General features: G+C 44.9%; 1 protein-coding gene and 1 pseudogene across 1 annotated transcript; one reads left to right on the plus strand and one right to left on the minus strand.

Moving 5' to 3' along the window:
• The first annotated feature begins 337 nt into the window (after positions 1 to 337).
• On the plus strand, positions 338 to 2,178 carry LOC123191306 (obtusifoliol 14-alpha demethylase-like; annotated as a pseudogene).
• A 4,765-nt stretch (positions 2,179 to 6,943) lies between these two features.
• Positions 6,944 to 10,197, minus strand: LOC123184239 (uncharacterized). Its single transcript, XM_044596391.1, has 2 exons — positions 9,324 to 10,197; positions 6,944 to 9,221 (listed from the first exon to the last, which is right to left on the minus strand). The coding sequence occupies exon 2, from the start codon at positions 9,189 to 9,191 to the stop codon at positions 7,665 to 7,667; it is 1,527 nt and encodes a 508-aa protein (XP_044452326.1). The 5' UTR covers positions 9,192 to 9,221; positions 9,324 to 10,197; the 3' UTR covers positions 6,944 to 7,664.
• Positions 10,198 to 16,781: the final 6,584 nt, after the last annotated feature.

The raw sequence follows: 16,781 nt of genomic DNA on the forward strand, positions 1-16,781 counted from the left end.
GTCAAGAAGCCTCGGTGCATCTATAAAACGCCTGTCCTGCCCGACAAGTAGTTCTTCTCATGCATCCACCTCCAAACGGTTCATCCTATTTCCAATTCTTTTCAGCTTCAGTGCAGGTCTGTATCTGGTTAGTTGTTGTAGGATTATAGCTACGCCTGGTTCAAGCACAAACAATTAGTACGTATGTAATCTCTCTCTCTCTCTCTCTCTCTCTCTCATCAGTACGTAACTTCTAAAAAACTTCCATTCTACATATGTTTTCCTTCATCCTCAGCTCAATCAATTTACTCATTTTCATTAGCCAGGTTTTCATAAAGTTGAGCGCTGCATATGCATATGGACATGGATGGGATCACAATACACACGGCAGCATGCTTTACCATAGCATTTTTGTTTCTCACCACAATCATCTCCAAGATCATTGCAAGAATCAGAACCATTCGTCTTACACGCAAAGGAAAAAGATCACCAATTACTCTGCGCCCGCCACAAGTTGTGAGTGGAGCTCCTCTAATGGCAGCCCTGCTCACACTTGTGACGCCCAAGAAGGGTTTACATGCTGCAATCCATGAACTACACATGAAGATGGGAAGTGTGTTCACAGTGAACCTTTTCGGGCTAAAGAAGGTGACCTTAATTAACATTATTTTGCAGATGGAACAAATCTTAAATTTAAGAGTATTCTCTGAGTTACAAACTCACGTACATGTGACCAATTTTTGAAGGTGACATTTTTCTTTGGGCCAGAGGTCACTCCTCATTTCTTCAAGGGATCACCATCCGAGATCGATTTCGGGGATACAGCTAAGATCATTGTGCCCGTCCTCGGTCCAGGAGTTCTGTTTGGCGTGGACATGGCTACCAGGAATGAGCAGATCCGATTTTGTACCAAGGCGATACAGCCGGCGAGGTTTCGAAGAGATGTTCATTCCATGGTTTGCATAGTGGAGGTAATTTTACTTTTAGATAATAAAGATATATCTTTCCCGGCCTCTGCCTCAGGAGATGTACGCAACCTGATTAGGAACGCAAGTTCCTCTATTTTGATTGATATGCACCATTTAATTACTCCGCCTTATGATTATTAGTTGTTTGATTTATAAATCTTTTATTTTATTTAGAATAATGCTTGATATGGGAACTTTTGTATGTAGGACTACTTTGCGAAATGGAGACAAAGTGGTACGGTTGATTTAAAGCATGAGCTTGGCCACCTAATCGTGTTGATCGCAAACAGATGCTTGCTTGGCAATGAGATCAAAGGCAACAACTTGGAAGAAGTGTCGAGACTCCTCCATGAACTATTTGAAAACAGCTTCCACATGATCAACTTATTCTTCCCGCACCTCCCAATTCCGCCGCACCACCGACGCGACGGCGCATGCAAGGCTGGGAGAGATACTCCACGAGATAGTCAGATCACGTAGAAGAATTAGCCCAGTCCGAGTCATGGACAGCAATGATGACGACGAAGGCGATGTGTTGCAGAGCTTCATAGACTCAAAATACAGTGATGGCCGATCCATGACAGAGAGCGAGATCGTCGGGCTACTCATTGCCATCTTGTTCGCCGGGCAGCACACGAGCTCAAGTACCAGCACCTGGACAGGAGCTTGACTGCTAAGCAATCAAAAGTACATGACAGCTGCCATGGAAGAGCAGAAGAAAATCATTGAGCAAAATGGAGAACCCATAGACTACACCATCTTGTCAAAGATGGATACCTTGCGTTGCTGTATCAAAGAGGCACTGAGGCTTTATTCTCCGACGCCATTACTACTTCGTCATGCACACAAGAGATTCGCGGTGCAAACCAGAGATGGCATGGAATATGAGATTCCAAAAGGGCATGCTTTAGCATGCTCCATAGCGGTCAGCAACAAGTTACCTTACATTTATAAGATCCCTAATATGTATGACCCATGCCGGTTTGGCCCGGGGAGAGAAGAGGACAAAACCGGCGGCAAGTTTTCGGACATATCTTTTGGTGCTGGGAGGTATTCTTGCTTGGGACAGGATTATGCTTTCATGCAAATCAAGGTCATATGGAGCTATTTGCTGAGGAACTTTGAGCTTGAGTTGATCTCTCCTTTCCCCGAGCTAGAGAATGACAAAATATTACCAGGACCCAGGGGAAAAGTGACGGTTACTTATAGGAGAAGGTCAATAGTTAATTAGCACGCATGCACGTAAACTAACGAGTTTGTAATCAAACTGTGTGTTGGTGTGTCATTGTTATACGCTGGTAATTAATACTCTGTATATGGCAAATATCTGCTAAAAAATCAAGAACTAATAGCATATATGTGAAAATATCTCACCATCAGCGTGGGTGTGTGAGTAATGTGGTCATGTGTATATATGTGTGTACAAGTTCAAGTGATGCTTGTTTTGTAAACAATGTTCTAATATCCATATTCATCTATGACTTCTTTTTCCGTAGATTTTTATTTTATGGGCCGGGGGGGGGGGAGGGGGGGGGGGGGGGTAGCGGGAATGTCGTCTCGGGTGGGCTTAGCAATTGTCAGCAGTAGGAGTGGGTGCGAAGCAGATGAGAATGTAGGAAAAAAATTGAAGTAGTTGAGAAACATTGTATAAAATCAAGAGTTAATTTCAATTTTTTTGCCCCAAGTTACGTGTTCATGGCATACATTAACACATTTAGAGATTTTTCGTAATTTATAACCCATTTATGCAAACTTATGCCACCTTCTGCCCCATTTTGTTTTTTATGCTGACTGGGTGTGTCACATAGAAAGTTTAGTTAGCACCCTTCCTTTTCCTCCTGATTTGCTTAGTTCTTGTGGTCCAGTCACACCGCACCGCACCACCCAAGTCCTTCCTCTTCACTCGCTCATGCAATCAACCGGAAGAGTGTTGGCATCCGCAACACCGCCGTGCGACTAATCAGATGTCGAGTTGGTGCCGTAGCATTGGGCCGAGCTCGGCTTCTGCCGCCTCTCACATGAGGATCCTACATCAGTAGTAGGAGTGGGCGCGAAGCAGATGAGAAAGTAGGAAAACAATTAAAGTAGTTGAGAAAGAACGCAAATTCATGTTGCTTGTTCATGTTGTTACTTTTTGCTGCTCTAATTTCTTACGGAAAAAACATGGCACATTTTTAAATTAGTTTGAAAATTTTGCTGATTAAAAATTATTAATGGATTGAAAAAATAATGAACTTATAAATTACTTGTAAATTTTACAGCTATGAGAAATGTTTTTCAAAACAGGCAAATTTTTAAAAATCTTCATAAATTCCGGCGGTGCGTTTAGTATCGTTGGTGGGTGTGTTGAGGTGTGTCTCTGGCGGATCTATCTTTGATGGATTTGCTCGGATCTCGTCATTATTCGTCTACGTTCGTGTGTTTTGGGTTGAATCCTTCTGACCTACGTTATTCTGGTGCGCTAGTCTTACGAGGCGTTAGCACGACGACTTCCCGACTGTCTATTACAACAAGTTGTGCCTGATTCCGGCGATGGAGGGGCTATGACGGTGGCGCACCTTCGGCTCACTTTAGTGTTTGTAGTCGTTGCTAGGTGGTCTATGTATCTAGACATAATTTTTATTTCTGGTGTTCGTTGTACTGCCATGATTGATAAGCCTTTTCTCTGTAGGTGCTCCTCTGTGCACGATATACCTTTGCAAGTGGCCAGGGACAATGAGGAGGAGTGTTATCAGTTGCTTGTTCATGTTGTTACTTTTTGCTGCTCTAATTTCTTACGGAAAAAACATGGCACTTTTTTAATTAACTTCAATTTTTTGCTAAAATAAAAAATTATTAATGGACTTAGAAATTTCTAGTAAATAATAAAACTATAAGAAATGTTTCAAAAACTGAATTTTATAAAGACCTCTTCATGAATTTGAAAAATGTTTGCTAATTTTTAAAAAATTAGAAATTTCAAAAAAATATTTATGTATTTTTTAAGGTTCTTTAATTTTAAAAATTAATTTTTAATTAAGAAAACACAAGATTTGAAAAGGTAGGTAAAGATTCAAAATAAAATGAAAATAAATGAAAGAGGAACAAAATCCATTTAATAGACTGGAAAAATCATAAAAACAAGAAGGAACAGAAGCTTCTGGGAGCTCGTGTTTGGCGAGGAAAGGCAAAACTACCAGATGGGCTGGTCCATCTAGAACAATGGCGGGGCTCTTGTTGGCACCTCACGCGCTACATATGGACCTTTCTTGAATTTCATGGGCCTTCTATTTGACAGATGCTACGTCAAATAGATGCTCTTTCGCACTAGGATGGAGTGCGCCAGCCCATTTAGCTTGTGTAGCCTAGGTTTCTGTTCTATGTTCTACTGGTTTGGGAAAAGGTTCGTGAACTCAGGGGCGGACTCAGGAAAAAAATTGAGGGGGCAATAATGTATGGCCATATTGATGAATTAACAAGGTAATCGTCTTTATAAACTTAAACCTAGGCATAATCACTTCATTCTCCATGAGATAACCAAATTCATTGCCAAAAAAACTAACAATTTGGAGCAAACTGATATAGATACACAATGCGTCTCCAGCTACTGGCTAGCAAGCTAATTAATGTTACATGTCTGAAAGCCGAGGTCCAAGATAACATACCGGCCGCGCGCAGGTTGGCTCGCCGATCAACGAATTAACCTCGCACGGTAAGAAGCTCGTCTATGTACCATGAAGCTATAGCGGCTACCTTAAATAGAGGAGATGGGAACACGTCACATGCAAATGTATAGTTAATGATTTAATTCTAAACTGCTCAACTAGCTGTGAAGCACTCAATAATCACTAGCAAGTGCATATGTGCAGATAGAGCTAAGGTACTTACTGAATCTAGTTTGTTAGGGGGTGGGATATTATGTCTTTATCTTCGTATCAGAGTGCAGTTTAAGCCACCGTGAAAACGGTCCAGCTAAAAACAGTCAACTGCAATTGCACATCTTTTCTACTACAGCTGCACATGCACCTTCAGTAAAAAGATAGGTGAATCAGCAATTATGTATTCTAGTTTAGTTTTTTGCTACGAGGATTATACTTTCTAGTATCACAATATTTGCATTTACATCTTTTTGGTAGGTTTTTCCATGCTGTCTTGTCCAAAAAGAATTAGGATAACTAGTCATCAAACCTGTGCATTGCCAACGGGACGGATTGCAGAAAAGGTTAAGTTTCTTCAGAACTCGCGGAAACATTACTACTGCCATGTTACGTTAGAAAACAAGTGCCTTGTGCCTTTGTCTTCGACTATGTCATAGGCTCATAGGCTTGCTGGGTGCCGTACTTGTCCACATGGTCATGTATGTTATTTTCACCCCACTATACCGCGGCAACAAACTCGACAAGCATGATCACTCGACGATCATGATCTGGCGGGGAAGACGAGCAAGCTATTGCACTTCTTGGCAACCTTGGTCATGGCTAGCCGAGTTGACCCCTCCAAGTGGTTCTATTAATTCTACTGCTTGCAAATTCATCACCAACTCAGAAGCTTCACAGCATCCATGACCATCATGGTTTTCCTCGTGAGGGTGAATTTGTACAAGCTACTCATACAAAGCTGCGCACTGACCTTTTTTGCATCACAGAAGGCTTGTTTAGTCTGATGGGCAACCTATTCCAATGAGAGCACACAACATCAGACATCCATGGATCTTCGTATCGACGGCTGTGGCATTCTTGGTTCCAGTCACACTGCTCATAACATTGTTGGTGATGCAACTGACAAGTAAAAAACATATGCAAGACAATTCTGACAAAACGGTATAAGAATAGAGCATAGTGATGGCCTGCTAGCAAAAGAAAGCTCTAGATGGCAACGCAAATACCTGATGTTGCTACGAGTCGTACTGGCGAGTGCCTCATTTCAAGGCCAGCCTAGTTTGGCAGAGTACTGGCGAGTGATGCTCCAGGCAGAGTTTGGCAGAGCAACGACGAGCAGCCCGGTCATTCAGTCAGTACAGCAGGAGGCAGCAATACCTCGCGTTGTTCTACAGCAACTCTGCTTCCAAGTTCGCTGCATTGGCTGGAATGCATTGTAACTGCAGCAGAAGAAATAGTAATCAGAACCAAATGCTGTCTTTTGTCACTCAGTACTATATTACCTACCTACAGACATGTTACACTAAGGGGTACCAGACAATTGATTGCATGACTTGGAAGCCACCACACAACCAAAACAATTACATTTTCCAAGAAAAAAACAGTCAGCGGGATATAGAAGCACTACACCTCTCTGAAGTTCAACATTTCTATTTATGTTCAGAGAAGTAACAATTTCCTTCAAAACAAAAAGAAAGATGACAATTTTTAGATCAAACCATCAGAGAATGTTCTTCTCAAAGTTAATTTACAGATCAAACCTCCTGTTGGTTACCACCTTCTAATTTCGCTACAAAGCAGGTCTAAAAGTGAATAGCAAGAGAAGCATTGCCAAACCACAGATCTTCAAAATTCCTTTCAAAAAAACAGTTGATTAGAGATTAGATGGTGAGAGATTACGCGGGTGCGCATTGCACTGACATGGCAACAGCACGTTGTGCTGCCCCATGGTGCCTGACAACCTCCTCGAGCTTCCTGTCATCATCATGTTGCCAGTACAGAACCAGCGAAGAGAAAAAGTGTGCGCCGTTGGTGATTCCATCGCTCAATTCCAATGCATTGCCTGCACCTGAAGCTCTGCTGTTATTAGAGGAACTTCGCCAGAACCTGCTACGTACTTCACAGAACTGATATGAAATAAATCGCAAAACTGATATGCAAATACTGGACAGCCCGCAGCTAAAACTTCCAGACCTGCACCTACTTTTTGAACTTGTTCATAATTTTGGTCACAGATCATCATTGCAACGAAAACCATGTACAACACAATTTGTTCACTGGATCATTGCTGGGCTAGCCAGCATGTGAATGGGTACCTTGTACTCTGACATATTCATCATAGGAAAGCACAAACTGAGCGAGAACAAAGCGTACTGAACTGAACTGAAGAAAGATAAGTTTACAAAATACAGAAAGTGAAGATATTTCTGCACATTCATTAGTACAGTGAATTATACAAGGATCTGTAATTTCTTTCTTTTACTTGGTGGAGGTGTTCTAGATAAAGCCACATGACGGTCAGCAACTCACTGCCACTGCCGAGATTCCTCGCATGCGCCTCCCTGTTGCACCGGTTGGCTGCGTAGGACAGGAAGTCTACCCACAGCAATAGTAGCGCAAAAACCACATCTTCCTTCCTATGAAGCAGTTTGTCAGCAATAACACGCGCATAAGTGAGCCGAGGATTGCTGACGTTGGAGAGTTCAAACTCGCTCAGTATGTCAATGGCGATCTCCTTCTCAAGCTCAGAAGGTTTCCAGCCACGGTGATGGTGTGGTCGGAACAAGTTCTTGAGCACAGTCCAGAAGCTCTTACCAGGTGAGCCACCAATGTGTTTAGTGCATATCTTCTTCAGTTGTATGCAGGTTTGCTCATACAGCCAGTTTTGGGGAAGGCCTGGTAGCATGTCGGGGGAGTCCACGAGGAGGAACATCATGTAGTTGGACATTACGCTGACTAGCTCCACATGGTTGTCAGACACATGATCACCCCTTCGGTCTATTTTAGCAAGGATCAAGTCGGTGGCGATGTGCCACGTTTCGCTCGTTATAGGACTTGACCAAACATATCACGACACCGATCACGCAAAACCGGACGCATTCAGTTCGTTCACGGCTAGGAACTCAAATGATGTCCTGCAATGGCACCGAAGATGAAATGAGCTGATGACACTCTCATGGAAGTCAACTCCATGATAACCCTCCAACTCCTTCAACAGCCCAGGGTAGTCCTCCTCATTCAGTGCCCGTTCACCCCATCTAGTCCTGAGCAAGCCCATTGTGTTCATATCTTTTGCTGTGACACTCTGTGCACACTTCTTGACCTTTTCAGAGACATCGATGGTCCACAAGTACCTCCTGTCCCACCACTTACCAAGGCTCAGCATCTTGGACAGATTGCTGAGGTGTTGACTCGTCGGATCCGCCTGTCTGGCACAAGACCTTAACATGTTGCGCTGCCCCATGGTGCCTGACCACCTCCTCGAACTTCCTGTCATGATCATCTTGCCAGGCCAGGACCGGCGGAGAGAAAAAAGTGTGTGCCGAAGCTGCTGCCATCTTCCAGCGCACAGAGCAGAATGCCGGAGCCAATCCCATTGTGTGGCACACAAGAAGGCAAACACCCAGCTTGACCCTAGTGCGACAAGGAGCGATTTCGTCTCCAGGACCAAGGCGCCACCCAACAAGATGTACGTGATGACAACATCGACTAGGCTGTAATCATCTTTGCTGCTCAACTGGAACAACACGAGAGAGGTGGCAATGGCAAGTGGTGCGATGACACGGATGCAGTAGCCAAACAAACAGTGGACCGCACTTGCCTTAGTGTACAGGATATCATACATGAGGGAGAGCTCCATCTCCATCACCCTCCACATTTGTTCACGGTCTTTCAAAAGGCCGTGGATTATTTTGATGTCCTGAGAATCCACCTCATTCTCGCTATCTGATTCATCCACTGCGATCACGCAATCAACTATCCCACGCTTGCAGATATGAAACAGGGAGTGAGCATGCTGCAGGACTGGGTCGCCATCGTTGTACCAGTCTTGATGCTCAGTATAAAATTGCTGGTGATGCATGTCATGTGTCCGTAACTTGAGAGAGCTCTGGAGGTTGCTGAACTTGGCGGACCGGAGCGCCCATGTCCTCTCCGCATACTTTGCAACACCAACAACAGATATCAAGATGGCAGCCACCATGAGCAAGGTCCCGCCGCCGACGATATGCCTGTATAGGACAATTGCAGCTGCCAGGACCTGCACCACAAGGCTTAGCAAGTGGCGCCCCCAAAGCTTGCTATCCTCGAGGGCGTAGGCGGTGATGTTATCCGGGCCGCCGAGGTGCAACAGGAGGAACCGCACCCAGAAGGCAATGAGGTGGTGGTCTTTTGTTGCGCCGCTGTAGAGGAGCTGGCCGGCGGCGTATGTCGCAGTGGAGTCAGACAGCTGGTACGCCACCCAGAGGGGGACCCTCAGCCAAGATGAGCCGTCTTTACGCCGACGGATGTTAGCAAATATATGGAGTAACACCTGGAAGAAGAGGCTCAAGAGAACCGAGATCTGGGACGCCCAGTCATTCCAGAAGCCTAACGCCCCTCCAGCCATTGTTGCGAGCTTGATCCTGCAACACAATAGCTGAAGATACATAAAATCAATAATGACAGAAAATCAAGGTAAGAGCGCAGCAGCCTAATTGCACATATTGAGCTAGGAGATAGCAAAGTGGTGGCATGGTACCTCCCAACTCTGAAGGAAGCGAACACCTGGACTGAAGAGTATGACACTGCTAGCTAGTGAGTTCAGATCAACTGAGTTGTAGTAGTAGAATGTTGGACGAATATGCTATCCATTTCCATGTTACAGGAGCTAGCCAACAAGGGATGCCAACTAGCTTGCTGTCCACTCTCAAGTCTCAACAAGTATCCAAAGAAACAAGAAATTAAGAACACTGATAACACCGAGGAATCGCATGTGAGGGTACGCGCTGGATGCACATAATTTGAAGGATGATCCACTATACATGAGATGAGGTGCATAAATATAGTCTCAAGCATGTGCCTGCATCTGGACACCACACCATTGTGCGGTACTATAATTGACTTGAGACCATGGATGGTAGCTAGTGTCCAAGGTGCACTCAGTCGGGTGGACCAACAATACTCCAATCTCAGGCCATGTTACAGGAGGCTAGACCGAGCTTAATTAGCACCAGGTTCAAAATAACAGCCTTAAAATGCACAAATTCGACCATATCCGGAGGTTAAAATTTGTTCGAATTCAACAAAGGGAACTCGGAAGAACTCACATAGCAGAGCGGCGGGCATGGTGGAGCTGTCCGCGGGCAACGACGCCCCGGCGCTCCGGTGGAGTCCGCGGCGATCTCCGAGGCGCTTGAACTGTGTGCTCGTGGTCGGCCTAGCTAGGCGCCGTGCGTGGAGGACGACTGCCATCGGCGACGAGAAGCTCCGCACGAGCAGAAGGGCAACGGGGAAGATACATGGCGCCGCTGGTCGCGGCGGAGGCGGACAGGAGGCTCAGCGGAGCAGCCGCGGTCTCCTCGGCCATGGCTGAGCAGAACGAGGATGGGGATGACCAGATTTGGGGATTTCCTACCGAGACCCAACCGCGACTGGGCCATGTCAAATAATTTTATTTTATTTGAGTTGCACCAAAGAAATTTGGTTATACCATGTCTAGCAGATCTAGGGATGGCACCTGCAGGATTTGGTTACGGGTAGAGTCACCCTATACCCTTACCCATCCCAATTAAATTTATTCATCATCTGTACCTATACCCATTAAAGGGTACAAATTTTTCTCATGCCCGTCACCCATCAGGGTAAATGAGTATCCGCGGTAAAAAATACCCATGTTTGCATAATATCAATTTGAGCGACACATAATCATAAAAAACAACATACAATCATAATTTATAAACAAGAACATATAATAACATCAATACATACTTTTCAACAACAACGCATCATAAACACAACATATTTTATAAACATCAACACTTTATTGTAAACAACAACACATTAAAACATCAACACATAGTCATAAAGAGTAGTACATAGTCATACATTTTAAGTTTACAAACTCATGACAAATGGTAGAGGTAAATTTGTTGGGGAACGTTGCAGAATTTAAAATTTTTCTACAGTTTCACCAAGATCCATCTATGAGTTCATCTAGCAACGAGTGAGGAGTGCATCTACATACCCTTATAGATCGCGAGCGGAAGCGTTCAAAGAACGGGGATGAGGGAGTCGTACTTGTCGTGATCCAAATCACCGGAGATCCTAGCGCCGAACGGACGACACCTCCGCGTTCAACACACGTACGGTCAGCGTGACGTCTCCTTCTTCTTGATCCAGCAAGGGGGAAGGAGAGGTTAAGGGAGATCCAGCAGCATGACGGCGTGGTGGTGGATGCAGCAGTACTCCGGCAGGGCTTCGCCAAGCTCTATGGAGGAGGAGGAGGTGTTGGAGAGGGAGAGGGAGGCACCAAAGGCATGGGTTTGAGGCCCTCCCCCCCCCACTATATATAGGGGGCCTAGGGGGGGCGCTGGCCCTAGGAGATCCAATATCCTAGGGGGGCGGCGGCCAAGGGGGGTGGAGTGCCCCCCAAGGCAAGTGGGGAGCCCCCCCCCCCACCCTAGGGTTTCAACCCTATGCGCAAGGGGTGGGCCTTTGGGGGCGCACCAGCCCACTATGGGCTGGTTCCCCTCCCCACTTCAGCCCATGGGGCCCTCCGGGATGGGTGGCCCCACCTGGTGGACCACTGGAACCCATCCGGTAGTCCCGGTACAATACCGGTGACCCTCGAATCCTTCCCGATGGCCGAAACTGCACTTCCTATATATAATTCTTTACCTCCGGACCATTTCGGAACTCCTCGTGACGTCCGGGATCTCATCTGGGACCCCGAACAACTTTCGGGTTACTGCATACTCATATCTATACAACCCTAGCGTTACCGAACCTTAAGTGTGTAGACCCTACGGGTTCGGGAGACATGTAGACATGATCGAGACGGCTCTCCGGCCAATAACCAACAGCGGGATCTCGATACCCATGTTGGCTCCCACATGCTCCACGATGATCTCATCGGATGAACCACGATGTCGAGGATTCAATCAATCCCGTATGCAATTCCCTTTGTCAATCGGTATTTTACTTGCCCGAGATTCGATCGTCGGTATCCCAATACCTCGTTCAATCTCGTTACCGGCAAGTCACTTTACTCGTACCGTAATGCATGATCTCGTGATCAAACACTTTGATTACATTGAGCTCATTATGATGATGCATTACTGAGTGGGCCCAGTGATACCTCTCCGTCATATGGAGTGACAAATCCAGTCTCGATCCATGTCAACCCAACAGACACTCTCGGAGATACCCGTAGTATACCTTTATAGTCACCCAGTTACGTTGTGACGTTTGGTACACCCAAAGCACCCCTACGGTATCCGGGAGTTACACGATCTCATGGTCTAAGGAAAAGATACTTGACATTGGAAAAGCTCTAGCAAACAAACTACACGATCTTGTGCTATGCTTAGGATTGGGTCTTGTCCATGACATCATTCTCCTAATGATGTGATCTCGTTATCAACGACATCAAATGCCCATAGTCAGGAAACCATGACTATCAGTTGATCAACGAGCTAGTCAACTAGAGGCTTACTAGGGACATATTGGTGTCTATGTATTCACACATGTAGTACGATTTCCGGATAACACAATTATAGCATGAATAAAAGACAATTATCATGAACAAGGAAATATAATAATAATCCTTCTATTATTGCATCTAGGGCATATTTCCAACAGTCTCCCACTTGCACTAGAGTCAATAATCTAGTTACATTGTGATGAATCGAACACCCATATTGTTCTGGTGTTGATCATGTTTTGCTCGCGGAAGAGGTTTAGTCAATGGATCTGCGACATTCAGATCCCTATGCACTTTACAAATTTCTATGTCTCCATCTTGAACATTTTCACGAATGGAGTTGAAGCGACGCTTGATGTGCCTGGTCTTCTTGTGAAACCTGGGCTCCTTGGCAAGTGCAATAGCTCCAGTGTTATCACAGAAGAGTTTGATCGGCCCCGACGCATTGGGTATGACTCCTAGGTCAGTGATGAGCTCCTTCACCCAAATTGCTTCATGCGCTGCCTCCGAGGCTGCCATGTACTCCGCTTCACATGTAGATCCCGCCACGACGCTCTGCTTGCAGCTGCACTAGCTTACTGCTCCACCATTCAACATATACACGTATCCGGTTTGCGACTTAGAGTCATCCAGATCTGTGTCGAAGCTAGCATCAACGTAACCCTTTACGACGAGCTCTTCGTCACCTCCATAAACGAGAAACATGTCCTTAGTCCTTTTCAGGTACTTCAGAATATTCTTGACTGCTGTCCAGTGTTCCTTGCCGGGATTACTTTGGTACCTTCCTACCAAACTTACGGCAAGGTTTACATCATGTCTGGTACACAGCATGGCATACATAATAGACCCTATGGCTGAGGCATAGGGGATGACACTCATCTCTTCTATATCTTCTGCCGTGGTCAGACATTGAGCTGAGCTCAATTTCACACCTTGCAACACAGGCAAGAACCCCTTCTTAGACTGATCCATATTGAACTTCTTCAATATCTTATCAAGGTATGTGCTTTGTGAAAGACCTATGAGGCATCTTGATCTATCTCTATAGATCTTGATGCCTAATATATAACCAGCTTCTCCAAGGTCCTTCATTGAAAAACTCTTATTCAAGTAGGCCTTAATGCTGTCCAAAAGTTCTATATCATTTCCCATCAAAAGTATGTCATCTACATATAATATGAGAAATGCTACAGAGCTCCCACTCACTTTCTTGTAAACGCAGGCTTCTCCATAAGTCTGCATAAACCCAAACGCTTTGATCATCTCATCAAAGCGAATGTTCCAACTCCGAGATGCTTGCACCAGCCCATAAATGGATCGCTGGAGCTTGCATACCTTGTTAGCATTCTTAGGGTCGACAAAACCTTCCGGCTGCATCATATACAGTTCTTCCTTCAGATAACCGTTAAGGAATGCTGTTTTGACGTCCATTTGCCATATCTCATAATCATAGTATGCGGCAATTGCTAACATGATTCAGACGGACTTCAGCTTCGCTACGGGAGAGAAAGTCTCATCGTAGTCAACCCCTTGAACTTGTCGATAACCGTTAGCGACAAGTCGAGCTTTATAGATGGTAACATTACCATCCGCGTCCGTCTTCTTCTTAAAGATCCATTTGTTTTCTATCGCTCGCCGATCATCGGGCAAGTCTGTCAAAGTCCACACTTTGTTTTCATCCATGGATCCTATCTCAGATTGCATGTCTTCAAGCCATTTGTTCGAATCGGGGCCCGCCATCGCTTCTTCATAGTCCGAAGGTTCACCGTTGTCCAACAACATGATTTCCAGGACAGGGTTGCCATACCACTCTGGTGTGGGACGTGTCCTTGTGGACCTACGAAGTTCTGTAGCAACTTGATTTGAAGTACCTTGATCATCATCATTAATTTCCTCTTCAGTGGATGTAGGCACCACAGGAACATTTTCCTGAGCTGCACTACTTTCCGGTTCAAGAGGTAGTACTTCATTGAGTTCTACTTTCCTCCCACTTACTCCTTTCGAGAGAAACTCTTTTTCCAGAAAGGATCCGTTCTTGGCAACAAAGATCTTGCCTTCGGATCTAAGGTAGAAGGTATACCCAATGGTTTCCTTAGGGTATCCTATGAAGACGCATTTTTCCGACTTGGGTTCGAGCTTTTCAGGTTGAAGTTTCTTGACATCAGCATCGCATCCCCAAACTTTTAGAAACGACAGCTTAGGTTTCTTCCCAAACCATGATTCATACGGTGTCGTCTCAACGGATTTAGACGGTGCCCTATTTAAAGTGAATGTAGCTGTCTCTAGAGCGTATCCCCAAAAAGATAGCGGTAAATCAGTAAGGGACATCATAGATCGCACCATATCCAATAGAGTACGATTACGACATTCGGACACACCGTTACGCTGAGGTGTTCCAGGCGGCGTGAGTTGTGAAACGATTCCACATTTCCTTAAGTGTGTGCCAAATTCGTGACTTAAATATTCTCCTCCACGATCTGATCGTAAGAACTTTATTTTTCGGTCACGTTGATTCTCTACCTCATTCTGAAATTCCTTGAACTTTTCAAAGGTATCAGACTTGTGTTTCATCAAGTAGACATACCCATATCTACTCAAGTCTTCAGTAAGAGTGAGAACATAACGATATCCTCCGCGAGCCTCAATGCTCATTGGACCGCAAACATCAGTATGTATGATTTCCAATAAGTTGGTTGCTCGCTCCATTGTTCCGGAGAACGGAGTCTTGGTCATTTTGCCCATGAGGCATGGTTCGCATGTGTCAAATGATTCATAATCGAGAGACTCTAAAAGTCCATCAGCATGGAGCTTCTTCATGCGCTTGACACCAATGTGACCAAGGCGGTAGTGCCACAAGTATGTGGGACTATCGTTATCAACTTTACATCTTTTGGTATCCACACTATGAATATGTGTAACATCACGTTCGAGATTCATTAAGAATAAACCATTGACCATCGGAGCATGACCATAAAACATATCTCTCATATAAATAGAACAACCATTATTCTTGGATTTAAATGAGTAGCCATCTCGTATTAAACGAGATCCTAATACAATGTTCATGCTCAAACTTGGCACTAAATAACAATTATTGAGGTTTAAAACTAATCCCGTAGGTAAATGTAGAGGTAGCGTGCCGACGGCGATCACATCGACCTTGGAACCATTCCCGACGCGCATCGTCACCTCGTCCTTCACCAGTCTCCGCTTATTCCGCAGCTCCTGCTTTGAGTTACAAATATGAGCAATGGCACCGGTATCAAATACCCAGGAGCTACTACGAGCACTGGTAAGGTACACATCAATTACATGTATATCACATATACCTTTAGTGTTGCCGGCCTTCTTGTCCGCTAAGTATTTGGGGCAGTTTCGCTTCCAGTGACCCTTCCCTTTGCAATAAAAGCATTCAGTCTCAGGCTTGGGTCCATTCTTTGACTTCTTCGCGGCAACTGGCTTACCGGGTGCGGCAACATCCTTGCCGTCCTTCTTGAAGTTCTTCTTACCCTTGCCTTTCTTGAACTTCGTGGTTTTATTGACCATCAACACTTGATGTTCCTTTTTGATTTCTACCTCTACTGATTTCAGCATTGCATATACTTCAGGAATGGTCTTTTCCATCCCCTGCATATTATAGTTCATCACAAAGCTCTTGTAGCTAGGTGGGAGCGACTGAAGGATTCTGTCAATGACCGCTTCCTCTGGGAGGATAACTTCCAGCTGAGTTAAGTTGTTATGCAACCCAGACATTTTGAGTATGTGCTACTGACAGAACTATTTTGCTCCATCTTACAGCTGAAGAACTTGTCGGAGACTTCATATCTCTCGACCCGGGCATGAGCTTGGAAAACCATTTTCAGCTCTTCGAACATCTCATATGCTCCGTGTTTCTCAAAATGCTTTTGGAGCCCCGGTTCTAAGCTGTAAAGCATGCCGCACTGAACGAGGGAGTAATCATTAGCACGTGACTGCCAAGCGTTCATAACGTCTTGGTTCTGTGGGACAGGTGCGTCACCTAGCGGTGCTTCTAGGACATAATCTTTCTTGGCAGCTATGAGGATAATCCTCAGGTTCCGGACCCAGTCCGAATAGTTGCTGCCATCATCTTTCAGCTTGGTTTTCTCTAGGAACGCATTGAAGTTCATGTTGACATGAGCGTTGGCCATTTGATCTACAAGACATTTATGCAAAGATATTTTAGACTAAGTTCATGATAATTAAGTTCATCTAATCAAATTATTTATGAACTGCCACTCAGATTAGACATCCCTCTAGTCATCTAAGTGAAACATGATCCGACTCGACTAGGCCGTGTCCGATCATCACGTGAGACGGACTAGTCATCATCGGTGAACATCTCCATGTTGATCGTATCTTTCATACGACTCATGTTCGACCTTTCGGTCTCTTGTGTTCCGAGGCCATGTCTGTACATGATAGGCTCGTCAAGTTAACCTAAGTGTTTGCATGTGTAAATCTGTCTTACACCCGTTGTATGTGAACGTTGGAATC

The sequence above is a fragment of the Triticum aestivum genome, chromosome 2A (assembly GCF_018294505.1).
Source record: "Triticum aestivum cultivar Chinese Spring chromosome 2A, IWGSC CS RefSeq v2.1, whole genome shotgun sequence".
Classification (NCBI taxonomy): domain Eukaryota; kingdom Viridiplantae; phylum Streptophyta; class Magnoliopsida; order Poales; family Poaceae; genus Triticum; species Triticum aestivum.

What these genes read in the sequence shown, in the direction of transcription:
- LOC123184239 (XM_044596391.1), bottom strand. Translation starts at nt 9,191, where the DNA reads ATGGCTGGAGGGGCGTTAGGCTTCTGGAATGACTGGGCGTCCCAGATC.